The following is a 19,910-nucleotide window of genomic DNA, read 5'->3' on the forward strand; positions in this document are numbered from 1 at the left end:
TGAACAGAAACTGGATTGGACCAACTATATAAATGCTGTGATGATAACAGCAGGTCAGCAATTCAGGATTCTAAAGCAAGTAACACAGCTCCAGTCTCTATAAAGCCTGTCCACTTCTGCCAGGCAGATGTAGTGAATGAAATTGACTCGTTGGCCCAGGTTAACATCCCCAATCAATCAGGAAAGCCCTGGCTGACCAATTGGGTCGTGGAGACTTTTATTTTCCCCTCACTTCTATTTTGAGTTAATCCCTGCCCTCCCCTTCATGTTTTCAATTTCTTAGGCATTCCCCTTTGATGAGAAGGGCACTGCTTGTAACTAGGAGACAGTGAGGCCTGCAGATGTTAGAGATCAGAGTTGAGATTGTGCTGCTGGAAAAGTGCAGCAGGTCAGGCAGCATCCGAGGAGCAGGAAAATCGATGTTTCGGGCCAGAGCCCTTCATCAGGATGATTTTCCTGCTTGTAACTGGCCACTCAGGTGTTTTATTTTCTCCGTGGCGGTGGAATGTCAATAAAGTTTTCTGCACATGTTGTTCTTCACTGTGTCCTACACTTACACACACGCGACATGGGTGCTGGGGAGGAATAAGCACTATCTCTGTTCAGTGGTAGTGTGGGGGTTTTAAAAAAAATAGGAAATTAGAATCTTCTAAGCGAAAACTGGGAACTGACTCTGAGCTGGCTTAAAAAAATGACCAGAAGATTAGAGTCTCCTCAATTCAGGCAACTGACTCTGAGCTGACTGACCACAGCCAGTGTACTGTGCACAAGTAAATAAAGGGGGACTTGGTGATGGGATGCCAGCCTCTGTGCAGTTACTTTAGCAGAAGTCAAGATGGAACTATCTCGACTTGCCTGGATGAGTTCAGCTCCATCGACACAAGAAGCTGACATCAAACTAAAACTAAGCATCCTGCCTACTTGGCATTCCCACTGACGCACCTAAAGATTATTTAACTCCACCATTGATCCACAATGGTAACAGTGTTTAGTATATCAAGTGCACTGCAGCAACTGACCAAGGCTCCTACCATATTAGAAGGATACATACAGCAGATATATACTTCAAACCACTCACTATCTTGGCTTGGAGCTACATTGCCAGTTCTTTGCTAAATCAAAATCCTGGAGCACTGATCCCAGAAGCATTGTGGGTGTACCAGCTGGACTGTATTGATTTAAGTATATGGATCACCACCACCCCCTCAATGGCAAGTAGTGATAGACAGCAAATGTTGGCCTCGCCATTGGTGCCCACATTCCAAGAACAAATTTAAAAATATTTTCTTTGTTTGGAAGTTTTTCTTTTAATTTTTGCAAAATAAGCATTACAGTCTGGCTAACTGTATGTGTTTAATTATACTAAACTTCGAGTGACCTTTCAAATAATGACTAATTGATTAATTTGGTATTTTCACAGGATTCTAGTACAGCTGTTAGGCCCATGTGCTCATGCCAAGCTTTATTGACAGTACTGAAATGGCCATTGGAAGTTCATCTGTGAGCCAGTTTTAGAGTCCAACAGATGTGAAAACTGTATAAAGTAAAACGTATAAATAAACAATTGGTCGATAGTCCCATTTATTTTTTATTTTTTGCTCTTCAGAGTTGCCTAATGTGAGGCATCAGATTGTGATGTGTTGCAGCTGTGGTGAGATGCAGTTCATTTAGTGAAAAGTAGATAAATGACAAACATATTTTAAGTTGGGGTATGATATATTTTGGAATAGCACACAATTGCATATTCCGTTAGCATACCTCAGACCTTTCTAAAAGATAGATTTGTTTTGGACTGAATTGGTGACCAACCAAGTTAACTTCTCTGTCTCCATGTTAGCTGTTGTAGTCAATGGTTCCATCATGCAATGTGCCCTGAGGTTCAAAACTGCCACAGCCACCCCTTCTTTAAAAAACTCAGCTTTGACATGCCTGTCTTTGCAGGCTGTTGCCTCATCTCAAACCTCCTTTTTCACTTCAAAGACCTTGAATAGGTTGTTGCCTCCCAAATCTGTGTTCTAATCTCTTTAAATAGGTATCTACTCTGACGCAGCACTGAAATAGCTGTAAGCAAAGCAACCCTTTTTGACTGGGATGCACTATCCATCCTTGACCTCTGCAACCTCTGATGTCATCAACTAAGTCATTGTCCCCTAATGCCTATTTGTTGTCCAAGTCAATTATCTGTTAGAATCGAGTCTAATTCCAGCAATGACTTCCCCTTCAGTCTCAGTTTTGGAGTCCCCAACGCTCTATCTTTGGGCCTGTCTCTTCCTCTTTTACTCTATACAGTCTGACAGCATTATCACAGATATTGGGCAAGTTCCACATGTAGGCTTATGACACCAAATTCTACCTCTGTTTTTTTTACCTCACACGAAATCTGTGTTGGCAGTAATACCAAGATAAATTACTTCAGAAGCTGAAAATTTGAAAGAAAAATTTTTTAAAATGCTCGAGAGTCAGATGCTGAGTATTTTGGCATTCTCTTGCTTTTAAACCCTGTGTTGACAAACTTATTTGTCTGTCCAAGGTTTGTAGCTTGGGTGCCCATTGCCGTGGTTGTGGGTATGTTGGCTGAGCTGGGAAGTTGAAGATGTTTCATCCCCTATCTAGTTGACATCTTATTTATCCGTCATTTAAACCTGATTGAACCACAAGATTCACACATTTAACCTAGAGCTTCCCAAGTGTAGTTACCAACTGAGATTTTGAGGTTGTGAGCTATGGGGCTGTAATGCCTGATCCTTTCCCTTCGCTGTAATAGGTCTTCCCTTCACCTTACGCAGTTTACTAAGAGGTTGTAACCATTTTCAAACCTCCGAGTCACATTGAAAAAATGTTCTTTCCTTCTAGCTCACTGATTGTGTCAGTCTCAACCTGACTGCTGACAACCTCCTGTTAGTTCACCCCCATATGATCATCACAAAGATTCCCTAGTTCCTCCTCTGAATCCCTGCCTGCCTCTGTCCTTTACATTACCTGGTGTTGATACCTTAGGGAAAAGGAAGAAAGTAAGAAAGAAAACTATGGTGATCTGATGGGGTACTATCTGGCTTGTATTTAAGCTAAACTGGTGATAGTATTTAATAGAATCAATTGAAGCCTTTTCCCTCTTGAACTTCTCTGGCTATATCCCTCGAGATGTTTGAATAAGCAGAAAAGCCAATGTTAACAAATAGTGGGCGTTTGGAAAGTTTTTATTTTGAAAGTGCATTGTTATCAGGGTCAGCACCTTTCAAAATGTGAACTTGACCTTTTATTTGTGTTTGTCTAACAGTTTGCTGAATTGTGTCCCTGTATTTGAGAAATGGCAGCTGGCATATGCAGCAGTTTTTGGCTGGCCTAAGTATGTATGTAAGCACATGCAAACAAACATATACCAGTGCATTTACGCACATAAAACAACAGATGCAAACACATGTAAACATAGGCAGACTTGGCCATGGTGCTTGAGTCTCTACAGACTTCGTTAAATGGAATAAAGTCCGCAAAAGAGATGACAAGTTATGAACATTCCCAGTCTCACTGAAAATTGTTGCTTTTTGCACATGTTTAACATTACACAGATCTGGGAATACTCCTGCTAACAATTTGTTGTAAATGCTTTTTTAAAAAGTGAAGAGTCAGCTGTTCCAATTTGTTACACATTACTGAAACAATTAATTTGTAGTAAGTGTTTGAGTACATACGTGATCGTTATAGCTGTCCAATTGCAAACTTACCCTGAAAATAATGCAATCCCTCCAGCATTTAGTTAAGAGAGATTTAGGGAGCTTTGTCAAGTATATTATTAATGGAAGTTTATAATTTCTAAGATTACTTTTATGTTATGAGAATTTTAATTGAACTATGTATATATATTAAGCATAAGGTCACTGCAAGTCAGCTCCCCAGTTGTAAGTTGCTTTCAGCTACATCATAGCCACACAATATACTTTAGTACCCTATGCATAGGGACCACCGATATTGTTGGCCTGACAATGTTGTTTTTTAATTTTATGGTGAAGAAGATAGTAGATCTAAATGGTATTTAAATGGTAAGTGAGCAGCTATGATATATAACTGTCATGAATTTCAGGAAATTTTTCTTAATTCAAAATTTTCAAATTTTTCTCTATGTTCCCAGTAAAAGGGAGGATCTATGTGTTTTAGTTTTATAAAGAATATCTAGGAGCTAGAAGCTCATTTGCAATGACATGGTTGGGATTTTCCTTTCAGCAGGATGTGTTCGAATAGTGAGACAGAGAGTGAGGCTGGAGATCTTCTTGACCAACATTTTGAAGAGATGAACAATAAACTGACTTCCATCACTGATCCAACAGGATTCCTTCGGATGGTCAGCAGGAACAATCTCTTCAACAGGTAGGGATCGTTTTCAACTGCAGGGCCTTGAAGAGTAATTATCTAAATTAAACAATTTCAGTGGATATAAGATGTCTATCCTGAAAGAATATATTTGCATATGCAACATAATAGAGAGAGAACATAGTGTTTTATCAGAAATAAGCTCACTGAAGTGTGACTTTCCAGATAACCACTACTCAAGAGTATAAATGCTTGTTAATAGCATAACATTATCATTGCAATTTCAGCTTTGGTATTACTTTGATTATCGTACTAAGAAAATAGAGTGTAAGATCATGTTCTGTACGAGGACACCAGCACATTTCAGGAGTTTGACAAGCGGAATAGCTTATTGGAGAACCTAAGTAACAAGGCAGTTTACTACATACTTGGCAGGGAGAGAACTGATCATGAAGATGGTTCTGCCAGAACGAGGCTATCCTATTGCACTTGGGTGTACTGATGCCTGCAATGTTCCCACATGTGGGATACTCACCTACAAAACTGATAGTAGTGAGAGACTGCATTCGTGCACTGAGATTCTTATGGTGCAGTGGTAATGTCCTTGCTTCTAGGCCAGGAGATCCAGGTTCATGTCCCACATGCTCTAGAGGTACACCATAATATCTCTGAACAAGTTGACTAGAAAATATCCGAACCTCCTTTCTAGGAGATCCGTTTGTGGTGCAGTGGTGGTGTCCCTACCCCTGTACTGGGAGGCCTCGGTTCAAGTCCCACCTGCTCCAGAGGTGGGTAATAATGTCTCAGAACAGATTGATTCAAAAAATAGATTAATAATTTAAAAAGTTAACAAGACAATGTCTTTGATTAATCAGAGTTTCCAGTTGTCTCTTATCATTTTATGCCAAAGCCACATTGTATGTTGAAGTTAACCTTAGACTATAGAAATGAGGCAACACAGAAGAGGGTGTTTGGCCAGTCTTGTCCATGCTGACCCAAAGACACCAGATGTCCTTTACAATCCCATCCCCCTGCATGCAGTGCATAGCCTTGGAGCTTACAGCCTGCAGATCTGGGTACTTCTTAAAAGGATTTATGGCCTCAGCCTCCATCACTAACTCAGGCAGCAAATTCCAGGCACCCACCACCCCTCTGCGTAAAAACATTTTTGTTCATGTCCATTCTAGTCATTCTGCCACTTAGTTTGAATGTATGACCCCTGATTTTTGAACACTCTGCCTAGGGAAACCGATTTTTCCTGTTTACTCTATCACTACTCCCCTGTTTTGTATACCTCGGTGTTGTCACCCCTCAGCCTTCTCTTTTCCAAGGAAAATAGCCCCAACCTCTCCTTATAGCTGCAATTCTCCAGCCCTGGCAACATTCCAGTAAATCTTTTGGGCACTCGCTTCCAGAGCAATTATGTCCTTCCTGTAATGTGGTGACCAGAACTGCACACAATACTCCTGTTGTGGTCTCACCAGCGTCTTATGCACTTTCATCATTATATCCCTACTTTTGTATTCATTATCTCTGCCAATAGAGTCATACTGCATGGAAACAGACATGTCGGTCCGACCAGTCCATGCCACACATAATCCCAAACTCAACTAGTCCCAACTGCCTGCTCCTGGCCCATATTCCTCCAAACCCTTCCTATTCATGTACCTATCCCAATGTCTTTTAAACTGTTGTACTTGTACCCACATCCAACTCTTCCTCAGGAAGTTCATTCCGCATGTGAACCCCTTTCTGTGTAAAAAAAAATGCTTATCATGTCTTTTTAAAATCTCTCTCCTCTCATTTTAAAAATGTGCCCCTTGTCTTGAAATCACCCATCCTAGGGAAAAGACAAGTACCATATTTTATAAACTTCTATCAGGTTGTGCCTCAACCTCCTCTGCTCCAGTGGAAAACATCCCAGCCTATTCTTATAACTCAAACCTTCCAGAGCCGACAACATCTGGTAAATCTCTTCTGAACCCTCTTCAGCTTGATAATAGCCTTCCTAAAACTGGGTGACCAGAACTAAACACAGTATTCCAGAACAAGCTGCACCAATGTCCTGAACAACTTCAACCTGACTTCCCAACTCCAATACTCAAAGGAATGAGCAATGGAGGCAAATGTGCCAAACATCTTTCTAATGTGACACAAACTTCAAAGAATGAAATACCCTGCACCCTTAGATCCCTCTATTCTACAATACAACCCAAGTGTTACCACTAATTGTATAAGTGCTATCCTTGTTTGTTGTACCAAAATACAATTTATCCAGATTGATTTCTGCTGTTCTTCAGTCCATTGACCTATTTGATCAAGATCCTTTGCAACCTTAGAATGCCTTCTTCACTGTCTGTTCTGTCACAAATTTTGGTTCATCCTCAAACTTACTAGCCATGCCCTCTATATTCTCATCCAAATTATTTCTATAAATGACAAAGGAGAACCCAGAATCAATCCCTGTGGAACACCACTGGTGTCAGACTTCCAGGCTGAGAAGCAACCCTTCACCACCACCACAAACCACCGCCAACAATTTACCCATAGCCAAAGTTAGACTCCCAGGTCTGTAGTTCCCTGGTGTCTCCTGACAACCTTTCTTTAACAAAGATACAACATCAACCACCCTCCAGTCATCAGGCACCTCACTTGTAGTTATAGTTGATTCAAATATTTCTGCGAGGGGTCTTGCAATTTTCTCCCTTACTTCCCACAATGTTCTGGGATACATTAGATCAGGTCCCAGAGATTTATCCACCTTTATATTCTCTAAGGCCTTCTGAACTTCCTCTTTTGGAATGTGAACTGTTTTTAAAACATCAAAGTTTATTTTTCTACATTCTCTAGACTCCATTTCTTTCTCCACAGTAAAAACTGACAGAAATTCTTCATTTAATATCTCTCCCATCTCCTGGGGTTCAATACAAAGTTGACCTCCTTGATCTTTAAGTGATCTTACCCTCTGGCTAGTTTACCCTCTTGCTCTTTGCCAATGCTATCTCATATCCCCTCTTTGCCTTCCTGATTTCTTTCTTAGGAATGCCTTACACTCTTTTTATATTGATTAAGAGATTCAATTGACCCAAGTTGTCTATATCTAAAATAAGCGCTGAAAATGTGTTGCTGGAAAAGTGCAGCAGGTCAAGCAGCATTCAAGGAGCAGGAGAATCGACGTTTCGGGCATGAGCCCTTCTTCAGGAATAAGATGTCTTTTATTCTTGACTAGAACCTCAATATCTTTATTCATCCATTGTTCCTTAATCTTACCAGCCTTACCTTACTCTAACAGAAACGTAATGCCTCTGAATTCTCACCACCACACTCATAAATGCCTGCAACTTGTCAGACCTCCATGTACCTGCGAACAGTCTACTCCAATCAACTTTGAAAGTTCTTTCCTCAAATTAAAATTTGCCTTACTCTAGTTAAAAACTTACGTTTTATGGAAAGCTTATCCTTTTCCATTTTGAAACTAATAGAATTATGATTACTAGATCCAAAGTGTTCCCCCAGTTTTACTTCAGTCACCTGCCTTGCCTTATAGCCCAAGAGATTGTCTAGTTTTCCACAAATTGATAAAGAAAATCTTCTTGAACACATTTGCAAATTCTTCACCATCCATACCTTTAACATCATGGTAGCTCCAGTCATTGTTTGAAAAATTAAAATCCCCCAGTATTACAACCTCATTATGCTTACATATATCTGAGGTCTCCCCACGTATCTGTTTCACAATTTCCCTCTTACAGTTGGGGGGCCGATAGTACAATCCCATCAGAGAGATCTTTCCTGTCTTATGTGTGATTTCTATCCATATATTTTCACAATTTTTAAGAAATATCTTCCTTCATTATAGCAGTAATGCATTCTTTAATTAAAAATGCTGTTTGCACTCCTTTTGTGTCTCCTTTTCTATCCTTCCTATAAAATCTAAAACCTGGAAGATTGAGCTGCCAGTCGTGTCCATCTCTCAGCCAGATTTCTGTAATAGCTATGGTGTCCAATCTCATGTTCTTAAACGTGCCCTTACCTGTAAGAGCTCTTGTATTGAAATAAAAGCAATTTAGTTCTTCAGAGTTACTACATTCTCTGACTCTCTTGTTTGTTTTTCTAACTGACATACTCTCTTCAGATTCAGAACCTTCCCCATCAACCCTTCTATTTACACTGCTATTTAGAATTCTTCACTCCCCCTCTCTATCAGTATAAAGTCTCCCTGAGTGGCAAAAGCAAATCTTCCTGCTAAGATATTGGTCTCGTTGTAGTTTATGTTTGGGTCATCCTTTCTGAAACAGGCCTTTTCTAGCCCAAAAGACATTCCAATTATCCAAAAACTTGAATCGCTGAGCAATACACCAGCCCTTCAGCCAGTGATTTATCTCCTTTATCATTTTGTTCCCACCCTTATTTGAGTTTGGCTTTGGGAGTAGTTCAGCAATGACTACATTTAAGGTTCTGTTTTTAAATCTTTTACCTAACCTCTTAAATTCACTCTGTACTGTTTCAATCTTTTCCCTAAAAAAAAGTCATTCCCATCAATGTGTATAAAAATTTATGGCTTCTCAATCTCACATTTGACAATATGCTTGAAACATTTAAAGACATCATTAATCCTTGCCCCAGGAAAGCAACAACCCATTCTAAATTTATGCTCACTGCCACAGAATCTCCTGTTTATGCCCCTGACAGGAGAGTCCCCCATAACAATAATTCTATTAAATTTTGTCAATGCTGCTTAACATAAGAATCATTCCAAGTGATCAATAACTGACTGCCCCTTCCATTTTCCGCAGAGAGACTATCCCCTTCAGCAGCTCCAAAAACTGAATATTTATTTGATAGAGGAATAGCCACCAGAGACTTTTGAACTATCATCTTCCTTTCCCGACAGTCACCCGTCGATCTGACTGGTCCTGCTGTGCAATAAGTTTTCTCAATCTACTAGCCATCTCAATCTGTACCTCACATATGCCCTTAATAACACTAAGAGGAATTTTTAATAACACCTTATATATGAAATAAGCTACATTTCATTATCAACCGAAAACAACCTTAAAATGGAATGATTTAAAAATATAAATCTCTAAAATATAAAAAAATTTAAATCACTTAGCTGATAAACTAATTAAAAAGCAACTCCTCTTTAATAAATTCCTCGAACGGAAATAAAACTTCTCCAGAGCTGACCAAGTGTAGGTCTCCCTGAAATGAAAACACTTCTTATTTTAAAAATTGCTTTTCTGTTTTTCAAAGAAATACTTTTGCAATGTAAAAAAACCCTTTAAAATGCAGTCTCTTTTTAAAATTTCTGAATTTAAAATTAAGAAAACCTCAGCCATTCACAGTAGACTCTGAAAAGCTTGTTTGGAAATGAAAATCGCGATTTTTTTTGGTTTTTTTTAATGTTAATGTAAAAAAATGAATAAAAGTCATATTAGTGAAATATAATAACTGTAATAACTATGGAAAAAAAACCTACAATAAATCACTAAGTCTGCAATCTCCAGGGCAGCTGCAAGGTCGATGCTCCTACAGTATTCTCTATCACATACGTGAAAGAGAACATTCCAAATACCTTCTTTACAACCTTCTCCACCTGTAATGCTACCTTTGGGGATCTGTGCACTTGCATATCAAGACCTCTCACTTCAGCTACCCCTCTCATTTATTGTGTTCAGTGAAACCTCATAAATATTGTCCCATTCCTATAACAACTGCCATCGTCACTAGGTCACTCTGGTCGTATTACTTTCCCGCTTAAGATGAATGCTACTCAGCATTGCATCTGGCCTTTTGGCGGTTTCTTCTTAAAGATCCATCTGCTTTATTTACTTTCATCCTAGCGATAGGGGTATAACTTTCAAAGCCATGTAGTGAAGTAGCTCTCACAATGGTGTTCAGCATTGGGGTTGCAGGATTATGACTCAGCAGACATGATGGAAAGGTATTCATGTCCAAGTCGTTATGGTCTGTGAATTGGAGGGGGATTTGATGGTGATATATGTTCTTCTGCAGCTGCTGCTGTTGACCTCCTAGATGATGAAGGTTGCTGGTTTGATAGTGCAGCTGCAGAAACTTTCAATACTCGTATTGGGTCTTGCAGTGAGTACATAACTGCAGCCACGATATACTGGCGGTAGTGTGGTTTTTAGACCAGTAGTAATGAAGTTGATTTTTCAGAGCTTATGGCCGTGAAGGCTGCTGCTTGCAATACTACAAGAAAGTGAGGACTGCATATGCTGGCGATCAGAGTCAAAAAGTGTGGCACTGGAAAAGGACAGCAGGTCAGACAGCATCCAAGGAGCAGGCTCCACACTTTTTCACGCTACTTGTAATAAACCAACTTGAAGCGTAGATTCATTGTTTGATTCCTTGCCACAGGTCAATGATGGCAAAGTGATGTCACAGAGAGTGGGCAATTGATAAGGAATGGACTGCAATAAAGGCAGGAGTATAGCTGTCATTGGGCATCCCATGTCCCCATGCCAGGTCCACTAATCAGGCACTAAGTACCTTGGAATTAGACTTTGCACTCCCACCTAACCCTCTGGAGTCCACAGCAAAGCCCATCAATGATTTACTTAGGCTTCTCACATGGTAAGCTTCCCACTTGCTGCTGGTTGATTACCGGTACTGGTAGCATGAGGCTCTTGTGGGCATTAAATGTACATTTCACGGCCTCAATTTTCAGTGGTATGGGACACCCATCTCTGTGCATATTTGGGGTGGAGGCAGGAAATCATCAGTTACCTATCTCCTACGTTCACTCCTGATTAAATGCTCCGTGCCCCTGTATTTCAAGTGCCAACTAAACTTGCCATGGCGGAAGTCCTTAGGTTCTGATCTAAATGAGTGAGGTTGGTAAGAAGCAAAATGATTATGTAAAACAGAATGCTACCCTTACTGGACTGGCACCATCTCTCTTTAACTGGTGCCTTCCAACAATTTGCAGGACAACATCAATACTTGATTGAATTGTCTCAATTTGGGAAGACTGCCAGCTCCTCTTGTTTCCTTCTCATTTTAAAGCAACAGCGAACATATTGCTAGCATTTGGAACACTAGAGTGCCATCCCTGTCCCCCTGTTCTATTTCCCGCCCTCAGTGGACTCATGACAAAGCATTAGGCAAGGAATTTCAAGTGCAAGTTTAACTATGACCATAACATGCAGTACTTCAGTACAGCAATAGAATGACATTCACTCTGCAACAAATGGATTACTGGGTGCAAGTGTGAAATGGGTGACATTGTCTTTCTATACCTATTACGCCCGTTTGCTCCAGGTTGCTCATAGAGCATTTGTAGCATTCATGATATGGCCATTCACTGAAAAAGTACCAGAAAACAAAAGCAACAGTGAAGTATTCACTGTTTGACCAGCAGTTTAGCATGAAAGAATGGGATTCTGGATGCTAACCCAAAAACAGCATTAAGCTGTATTTTTAAACTTGCAATCTGTCAATCCAAGTAACCTTTGCCAACTCACTTTCTTAAACACTTTTCTGTGTATGTTTTGATGGGATTCTGCTCTATTTGAGTCAGTTGATGTGGCACAATAATGGAATCATGTATTCAATTTATTTAATCCACTGTAAATTCTGTGCATGTTGTAAACTTGATTCACCTTGTGTTTGTTATTTATTTTCAACATATGGCATTCAGCTAGTACAAAAGGATTCAGTCAGCTCTAGGTTTCCATTGACAACCTGCCAAGATTCCAGTGACTCTGGACCCCTACATTTATACTGATATTCTGCAACTGAATTAATGAAGCCCACTAATTCCTTGTTCCTGCTTGCTCAGGCACTGATTTCCATTTGTGCAAGAATGTTTGATAGCTCAGATGTGAAACTGCATTGAGAGAATATCATGTAATTTGTGATTACTCCAGGTATGGTACAATATAACAGAAATGGAATTAGCCTTGACCACCAGTCACTAAGTGGTTGAGGGTGTAGTATTTGGAGGGAAAGGGTAGGAATACGTTCTGATTAGCCAGATGTGCCAAGCAATGTTTCTCCGGGATCTGAACTTGGGTCTTGACTTTTCACCACATCTATTAATGTCTTGGATGAAAGAATTGAGAATTGTTTATCTATTTTTGTAGCTTACACCAAGGAGACAGTATAAATTATGTAAATTGGAACAGAAATCTGCAAAGGAAATTTAAAGACTTGAGAGAGGGCAAACCCTATAGCAGATGGATTCAACTATAATGACTATGTGATAATTCACTTTAGACCTAAGATTAAACAATAAGTATATTTTCTTAATACAGAGAGACTAGGAACCGTGCAGGAGCAATGAGATCAAAGTGTGTGGATAGACAAATCACTAAAGCCTAGTGCAGATGCACAAAAAGTAATCAAAAGGTTTATGGAATTTTGGCCTGTATCTTGAGGAAAATGGAATTATAAAATGAGGAAGTAATGCTTTAATTGTAAGTACCTTAGTCAGACACAATCTGGAGGACTGTACCCTGTTCTGGGCACTGAACCTCGGAAAACTTAGTGGTCTTTGACAAGGTACAGTGAAGTTTCACCAGTGTCATTAACTTAGTTAGCTGGATAGCTGGTTTGCAATGCTGAGTGATAACATTGATTCATTTCACACTCAGGCTGAGATTATCATGAAAGGTTCTCCCCCTTGACCTTTCCCCTCGCCTGAGGCATGATGACCCTCAGGTTAAACTACCACCATTTGCCTCTTTCTACTGAGAGATGAGTGCTATGGTCTGGTTAGACAGTGATGACTTTCTAACCTTAGCAGCATTATAAAGTTGGTAATGTGGATTTTGGATTATGTTAATTTGCATTTGGAAGGTCAGGGGTAATTTAATTGCAGTGTTTAAAGTAATGAAGGAATTTGATGGAGTAGATACTGGAGTTGCCTCCAGTGTCAGAATCCAGAACAAATGACAATATCTTATCAATTGGTATTAATTTCATTTCCAAATCAGAAGCTTGTAGGTTTATACTCAGCCTCGGATTTGAGCACATTATCTAGGCTGGTATGTTGCATTGCCAGAGATGCCATCTTTTAGGTGAAATCCCAAACCCCATCTGCCTCATTCAGTAGTAATATATTCAAGGGAATTACTCAAAGAACAACAGTGAATCCTCTCAACATTCTTCTCTCAATCAACATTACTAAAAACAAATTAGCTAGTATTTCATCGTATTATCTTATGGAAATTGGCTGTCACAATGAATTACTGCACTTCAGAAATAATTAATTAGTTGTGAAGACATTTAAGGTGTCCTGAGAATGAGATAAGACTCTATAGGTATTCTTCCCTTTTGTCCATTTTGCTGAAGACCTTGTCTTGTATTTTCAGGTCACAATGACTCATTAGAAGACTCTGTTTAGATGGAAATGTTCATTTATAAACAGACAATGTGAAGAATGAAGTTCCAAGAGTTGTGGCAGAGCTTGTTAAAGCTCAGCTAGGAGGTGACTAGTCATGGATGACAGACATCACTAGCTCTTCTTTACCCACATTCTTTAACTTGCCTCAAGATGCTTCATCAATCACTCTGTCTTGCAGGATAAATGTAGCTGTTGGTGCTTGAGAGAGTCTCTGGCTGTGAGACAAGTTGTGGTAAGGCACAAAGTGCTGATATTAGAACCTTAGGATCCCTACAGCGCAGAAAGAGGCCATTTTGCCCACTGAGTCTGTACTGACCCTTCAAAGAGCATCCCACCCAGACCGAGCATCCCATTCTGTCCCTCTAATGTCATAATTTGTGTAATTTCTTGGTGATTAATTGAGGATAAGGTGGTACCATTTCCAAATACTCCTTCAATAAACCACATTGCAACATCAATTGCATTGTATTATATTCTCATTGGTGTTACTTACGTTCAGTGTGTGGCTATGTGGTTACATATTCAGCAGGATAATGTTACCATATGGTACTAATCATGGGTTCAGGTGGCAACTATGACTTTATTACTTTATACTATCTTGATATTCTTCCACTAATTAATGGTATTGCTTCCTTAACTTAGTAAAAGCTTGTTTGTTTTCCCTTGTCAAATGTGATCAGGGTCACTACTACTGCACTGATCCTGTTGGAGAAAGGCATTCTTGTTCTGCAATAATACACTACAATGTCTTTAGTCCAGAAATTCACGGTCTGGAATACTAATTTTTTTGAAAATGTTTGGAGCATTTGCACAGCCCTGCCGTTTCAGTGTTAGGTCACTGCCACAAAGTGGGAAGGCATGGGCCTACAACAGCTTCAGACTCTGTTCCTATTCCTCCCTCTTGGTCCAGTCTTCCTCTCTGTGCTCCTTTCTCTCAGTTTCTCTTGACCTCTTTATCTCTCTCATTTGGTTTCTCTCGAGATAAGTCCATTTTTCTGGTGTCTCTTTTCCTCTTCCTTTATCAGTTTATTTCTCCATTTTGCTCTCTCTTGTTCCTCCCTCTGGCTCTTTCTGGCTTTCACCTTTGTTATCATTCTCCTTCTGTCTCTATCTCTTTCACTGTCCCTCCTCCCCTTTTGCAGGAGTGTGAGAAAACATGATCAATTTAGGCTTACAGCATCAGAAAAGGTGGAAATGATGACAAATACAGTATTTGCGTAAGTCCAGCAGTTTTTATTATCACTTGATAACATTACAGCCATTTTTATGTTTCAGCTCAAAATCTGCATCTTCAGTGTTTTCCAGTTCACGCACTTGTGGTCAGGCATTCCTAATGTCATTGTTTTGTCCAGAAAATTCTGAAATGATTTGATCTCAATTATTCCACACCAGCGAGGTTTTGGTCTATTAATATTGTGTACACACACACACACATGCCTATTCCATGTAGTTAGACAGTTTCAGTGAACACTGCATGCTTCCAACTGAACAGACATTATCTTGCTAGACTGGCACGCATGCATCCCTGTTGTGAATCAGTTTTTCTTAATTTGTTGTGTGCACAGGTTGGCATGTACATTGCCTCCCTTTGTCTTTTTCTAAACCCTTGTTCTGCAAGTCACATGCCAGTATTGCATTGGTTAACACCATTTCACATGTTGAACAGGATGGAATTAGATGTTTTGCAGGGCTGATTTTCTTATAGCAGGTGCTTAGAGGCATAGCAGTTTACAGCACAAGTAGGAAGCCAACTAATCCATCTTGCAGTACCGGCTGCTTGCTGGATTATTCATATGTTTGCCGTGCAAAATGGTAAGGCAACATATCTTTGTTAGTCTCTTCAGTATGTCATCTATTTTTCCCCCATGATCTTGGAAATCTTATGTCTTTCAGAGAGAATATTGACTCTTTCAGCAACTTGCTACCCTTCATGCATTATTCATCCTTTTCAAGAGGTGGGATTGTGTGATCATTCTTGACACACATTCTGTTTCTCCTTCCTCCAAACTCCTCATACTGTTCTTCACATGCCTGATCATTGAAGCGAAGCTTTTCTCGCCTTGCATTCTTTTTTCATTTTGTCAAGCATTTATTAATGGAGCAATTGCACAGGGTTCACGCACTATTACTGGGTTTTAACTGACTGATCAATGCCATTTAGATGTTCTGGCATTGATAACTGACTGCATTCTTCATTGGGTATCCTTGTGTATTTTGTTACAGCACACATACAGTCTTGCAGGTAAATTAAATAGGAAACTCTCAGCTTCTTGTGCATGATTCATTACACAGGACAAAATTAAGTCCTATTAGTTTAACCCCTTCTTACCAAAAAAGAATCCTGTTAAAATACGTTGGTTAGAAAACTGAGTGTCCAGTAAGTGTTCACAAACCTCCAATTAAATATGTGCCTTCTGCTCCCTTGGCAAAGGAAGTCATACTGTTGGCAGGAGTAGTAGCATTCACAATGGAAAATGGTACTGGGCCACCCTAGCACTTCAGCTGCCAGCCTACACAGCACAACATGACATTTTCTGGCATGAAAGCCCCCTCACCACCACAATTTAAAGTCATCAAGTATTTATGGGTTAGTTGCTGGCTTAGTCTTCCTGGCGAGTGATGTCTGCTGTGTTGACTCATTCTGGAAGTTTCAGTTTGTCTGCAGAGCAGAGGGTTTTGCACCTTTTGCACTGTTAGTCTAACTACAGATACGGCAGTGAAAGGAATAGTTTGAAGTTCAAGCTGCAGAGGAGAATACTGAACTGGAAACCTTACCGATGGAGGATATTCAAGGAGCACCACAGCTTTGCTGAGAGGCATTGTATGAGGCTTTCATTGAGCTTCCATAACTGTTGCTAGCAGAAAGTGAGGACCGCAGATGCTGGAGATCAGAGTCAAGAGTGTGGTACTGGAAAAGCACAGCAGATCAGGCAGCATCCGAGGAGCAGGAGAATTGACGTTTTGGGCATAAGCCCTTCATCAATTCTCCTACTCCTCGGATGCTACCTGACCTGCTGTGCTTTTTCAGCACTGCACTCTCATAACTGTTGCTGGCAAGGGTGTCATCACCCTCAGCATTTATACCAAAGACATGTACAACTACTTCCACTTGAAAGGAATAATGCAGGACAAGAAAACACTACATGATTAATAGGTTTGTTCATGGTGCAAGATGCCACCAAATGCAAGAACTTTATTTTATATGAATGACTATATCTTTATTAATTGAGTGAGTCCACCCTTTCAACATACAGCTAGTTTGAGACCATATGTGGCTCGTCATGCAAGTGTGCTCACTATCCAAGCATTTGTCATGAGTTTTCTATCCTCTATTGATCTTGGATGCCACCTTTACATTCAAGGGCCAAGTTTCTATTGCAGGTGGTGACGTTGTTGACATCACAAGCTATTGTGGCTCCAATATACAGGGTAGTGTCCTAAGCCCAAGCATCTTTGTTCCTTTATCAGTAATCGTCCTTACACTCCACATTGTCGATATAACTAGTAACTCCTCAGATGCTGAAGCAGTTTGCAGCAAGACCTGGGCAACTTTCAGCTTTGGCTGGGAAGTGGGAAATAATGTTTACACCGCACAACTGGCAGACAATTACCAACTCCAATATGAGAGATTTGTACCCTTGTGGGGAAAACCACTCAGCATCAGGACTGTGGCCACCCTAACAGCTGAATGTTTGGTGGTCAAGCTCCTTATAGAGGTTGTGCTCAATGATCTGCTACTTCTCCATATTCATGTAAAGGACACATCGGTGAATGTGGTTTGAAAGTATGGCCGAGAAGATCTTGGACCTTCTGAGCGGGAGGATCAAGTAAAAAGAAGAAGTCTTCTCATCTGGGACATGTGAGATCACACCTTGTGATGGTATATATTATTGATGAAGTTACATTGCACAAGAATACTTCCCAGTGGTCTAACCAGCTTTGTTCATCCACTGGATATCTCTCTGAGTTAGCCCTTCAAGGATAACATGAAAAAGTGGAATATATGGAAGACAGCGCACATTCATCAAGGGTGGCAGCATATCAGCTACAATGCTAGCAAATCCCGATTGAATGGGTTGGAGGGGTGTGGGAAGAAAGGTTATGTTTATCGATGGATTGAAATGGTCAATAATATAGTGAGTATGATGTAGGTATTATGATTATATGATTATAATATAGTATAATATGATTATGCCATTCAGACTAGGAGCATTTTATTTGGTTCTGGCAACAAGGAAGAGGGTTAACCTTGTGGATTTTAATATGCATTTAGTGCATGTTATGCTGCCAAAGTAGCAGTAGTTTTTACACAATGAAAAATGACTTAAATTGTATAAATTTGTATATATAACATTTTTGATGAATTTGATAAATCTGATTCATTCAAAGAAATCAAGCCATAGAGATTGTTTAATAATTTATGATTAAAACATCAGTACTACAGATACTTATACCATCTTTGGTGCTGTTTTTTGGGGTGGGGGTCGGGGGTGGGTGTGCTGTGAATAGGTTCTTACTTGACACTTAATTGATGGCAGAATGAAGGCAGAGAGTGGATTTCAATCTATCTAAAATACTATTTCTCATGAAGTTGACCCTCTGAAATTTAGTCTTAGAAACCCAAGCTTTACACAAGTATGTACTGTAATTTCAGAAACTTATTGATAGGAGATTAAATCATGACACCTCATAACTGGGTTGCTGCATTGAAAAGGTGTATGCATTATTTTAAGTATTAATGCACTTACACTAGTGCTGTTAAACATTTATGTAAATAACCTCCTGAACTAACTCCTTCCTGTTCATTGGCAGTGTATGTAATTCCAGACGTCAAGGAAATAAATTGATTAATGACATAACATTTTTAAAACTGTAAACACATTTTTGTGGTTTTTAATGCTAAGTGTACTGCATCAAATTTGATTAATTTAATTTTGATGTTTTTGTATAGAAAGTTTTGTTAAAAAAATAATCTTTTTGTTTCTTTTCACCCTGAATAAAAATAACTTAAGTAGATAGTGGGTCAGAGTTTTACAGTTTTTAAATGGATGCAGTGGGGGTATAGATAGTTTGCAGATTTGGGCAGAGCAATGGCACATGGAGTTTAATCCAGACAAAGGTGATACATTTTGGAAGATCAAAATCAGGTATGAATTATACCATAGTTGGCAGAAGTCTTAGGAGCATTGACATACAGAAGATCTTTGGACATATAAGTCCAAAGATCACACAGGTGGATAAGCTGATCAAGGATGCATACAAGACGCTTGCCTTCATCGATTGAGGCATTGAATATAAAAGTTTGCAAGTTGGCAATCTTTAGTTAGGTTATATTCGTAATATTGTATGTAGTTCTGGTTGCCACACACTACCAGAAGGATGTGGATGTTTTGGAGAGGATGCAAAGAAGTTCACCAGGATATCGCCTGGTCTAGAGGATTTTAAGTATGAGGAGAGGTAGGATAAACTCGGATTGTTTTCACTCAAAAGGCAGAGACTGAGTGGTGACCTGATAGAGGTCTACAAAATTATGAGAGGCATTGATAGGATGGATGGCCAGGGGCTTTTTCCAGAGTGGAAAGGCCATCTTAAAAAGGATACAGGTTCATGATGAGATGGGATAAGTTTAGGGGTGAAGTGCGGGGAAAAGTTTTCACACAGAGGGTGGTGGGTGCCTGGGATGCACTGCTGGTGGAGGTGGTGGAAGCAGGCACATTAGCACCGTCTAAGGCATATCTTGATAGATACATAAATGGAAGGCCATCAGAGGAATAGAAACTGCATTTGGGCAAGAAGTGGGGATTCTAAATCATGATTAAGAATCGACACAGGCTTAGGTGGGCCAGAGTGGTTGTTTCTGTGCTGTATTGATCTTTGTTCTTAATAAAAGTGGGGCATTTCATCTGCATCTCCTTACGTGTTTATTCGGATACATCTTTGTATACTTTAGAGTTCTTCATACTCACAAAGTGCACTTAGCAGATTAGTGACAGATAACTTGCAGATTTATTGACCATTTGTCGGAACGAGACAGTTCAAAGCCTGGTGCAAAATGACTGACCAATGCAACCACTGCCACAGTTACAGTTCTAGATGCTTCAATGTTTGCATAGCTTTAACCTTCACTATAGAACAAAAAAGTTTACCATTTTTAACAGGCCTAGGCACTTCTGGCAGCAGCATTTTCTTTCTGTCTATGATCGTTCTCTGACAACAGTGAATATGGATTTCA

At 39.7% G+C, this 19,910-nt stretch overlaps 1 protein-coding gene across 5 annotated transcripts in view; it reads left to right on the forward strand.

Annotated features, from left to right (window-relative positions):
* Positions 1-19,910, forward strand: part of ttc28 (tetratricopeptide repeat domain 28) — a 751,433-nt gene that overhangs the window by 618,518 nt on the left and 113,005 nt on the right. For 3 of the 5 annotated variants that reach the window (XM_060843565.1, XM_060843568.1, XM_060843570.1), the window contains one exon: positions 4,219-4,362. In XM_060843565.1, the coding sequence (XP_060699548.1) occupies positions 4,219-4,362 (144 nt within the window). The remainder of the gene's footprint in view (positions 1-4,218; positions 4,363-19,910) is intronic. The other 2 variants (XM_060843566.1, XM_060843569.1) reach the window with 1 other exon arrangement.

This window comes from Hemiscyllium ocellatum, chromosome 24, assembly GCF_020745735.1.
Source record: "Hemiscyllium ocellatum isolate sHemOce1 chromosome 24, sHemOce1.pat.X.cur, whole genome shotgun sequence".
Lineage (NCBI taxonomy): Eukaryota > Metazoa > Chordata > Chondrichthyes > Orectolobiformes > Hemiscylliidae > Hemiscyllium > Hemiscyllium ocellatum.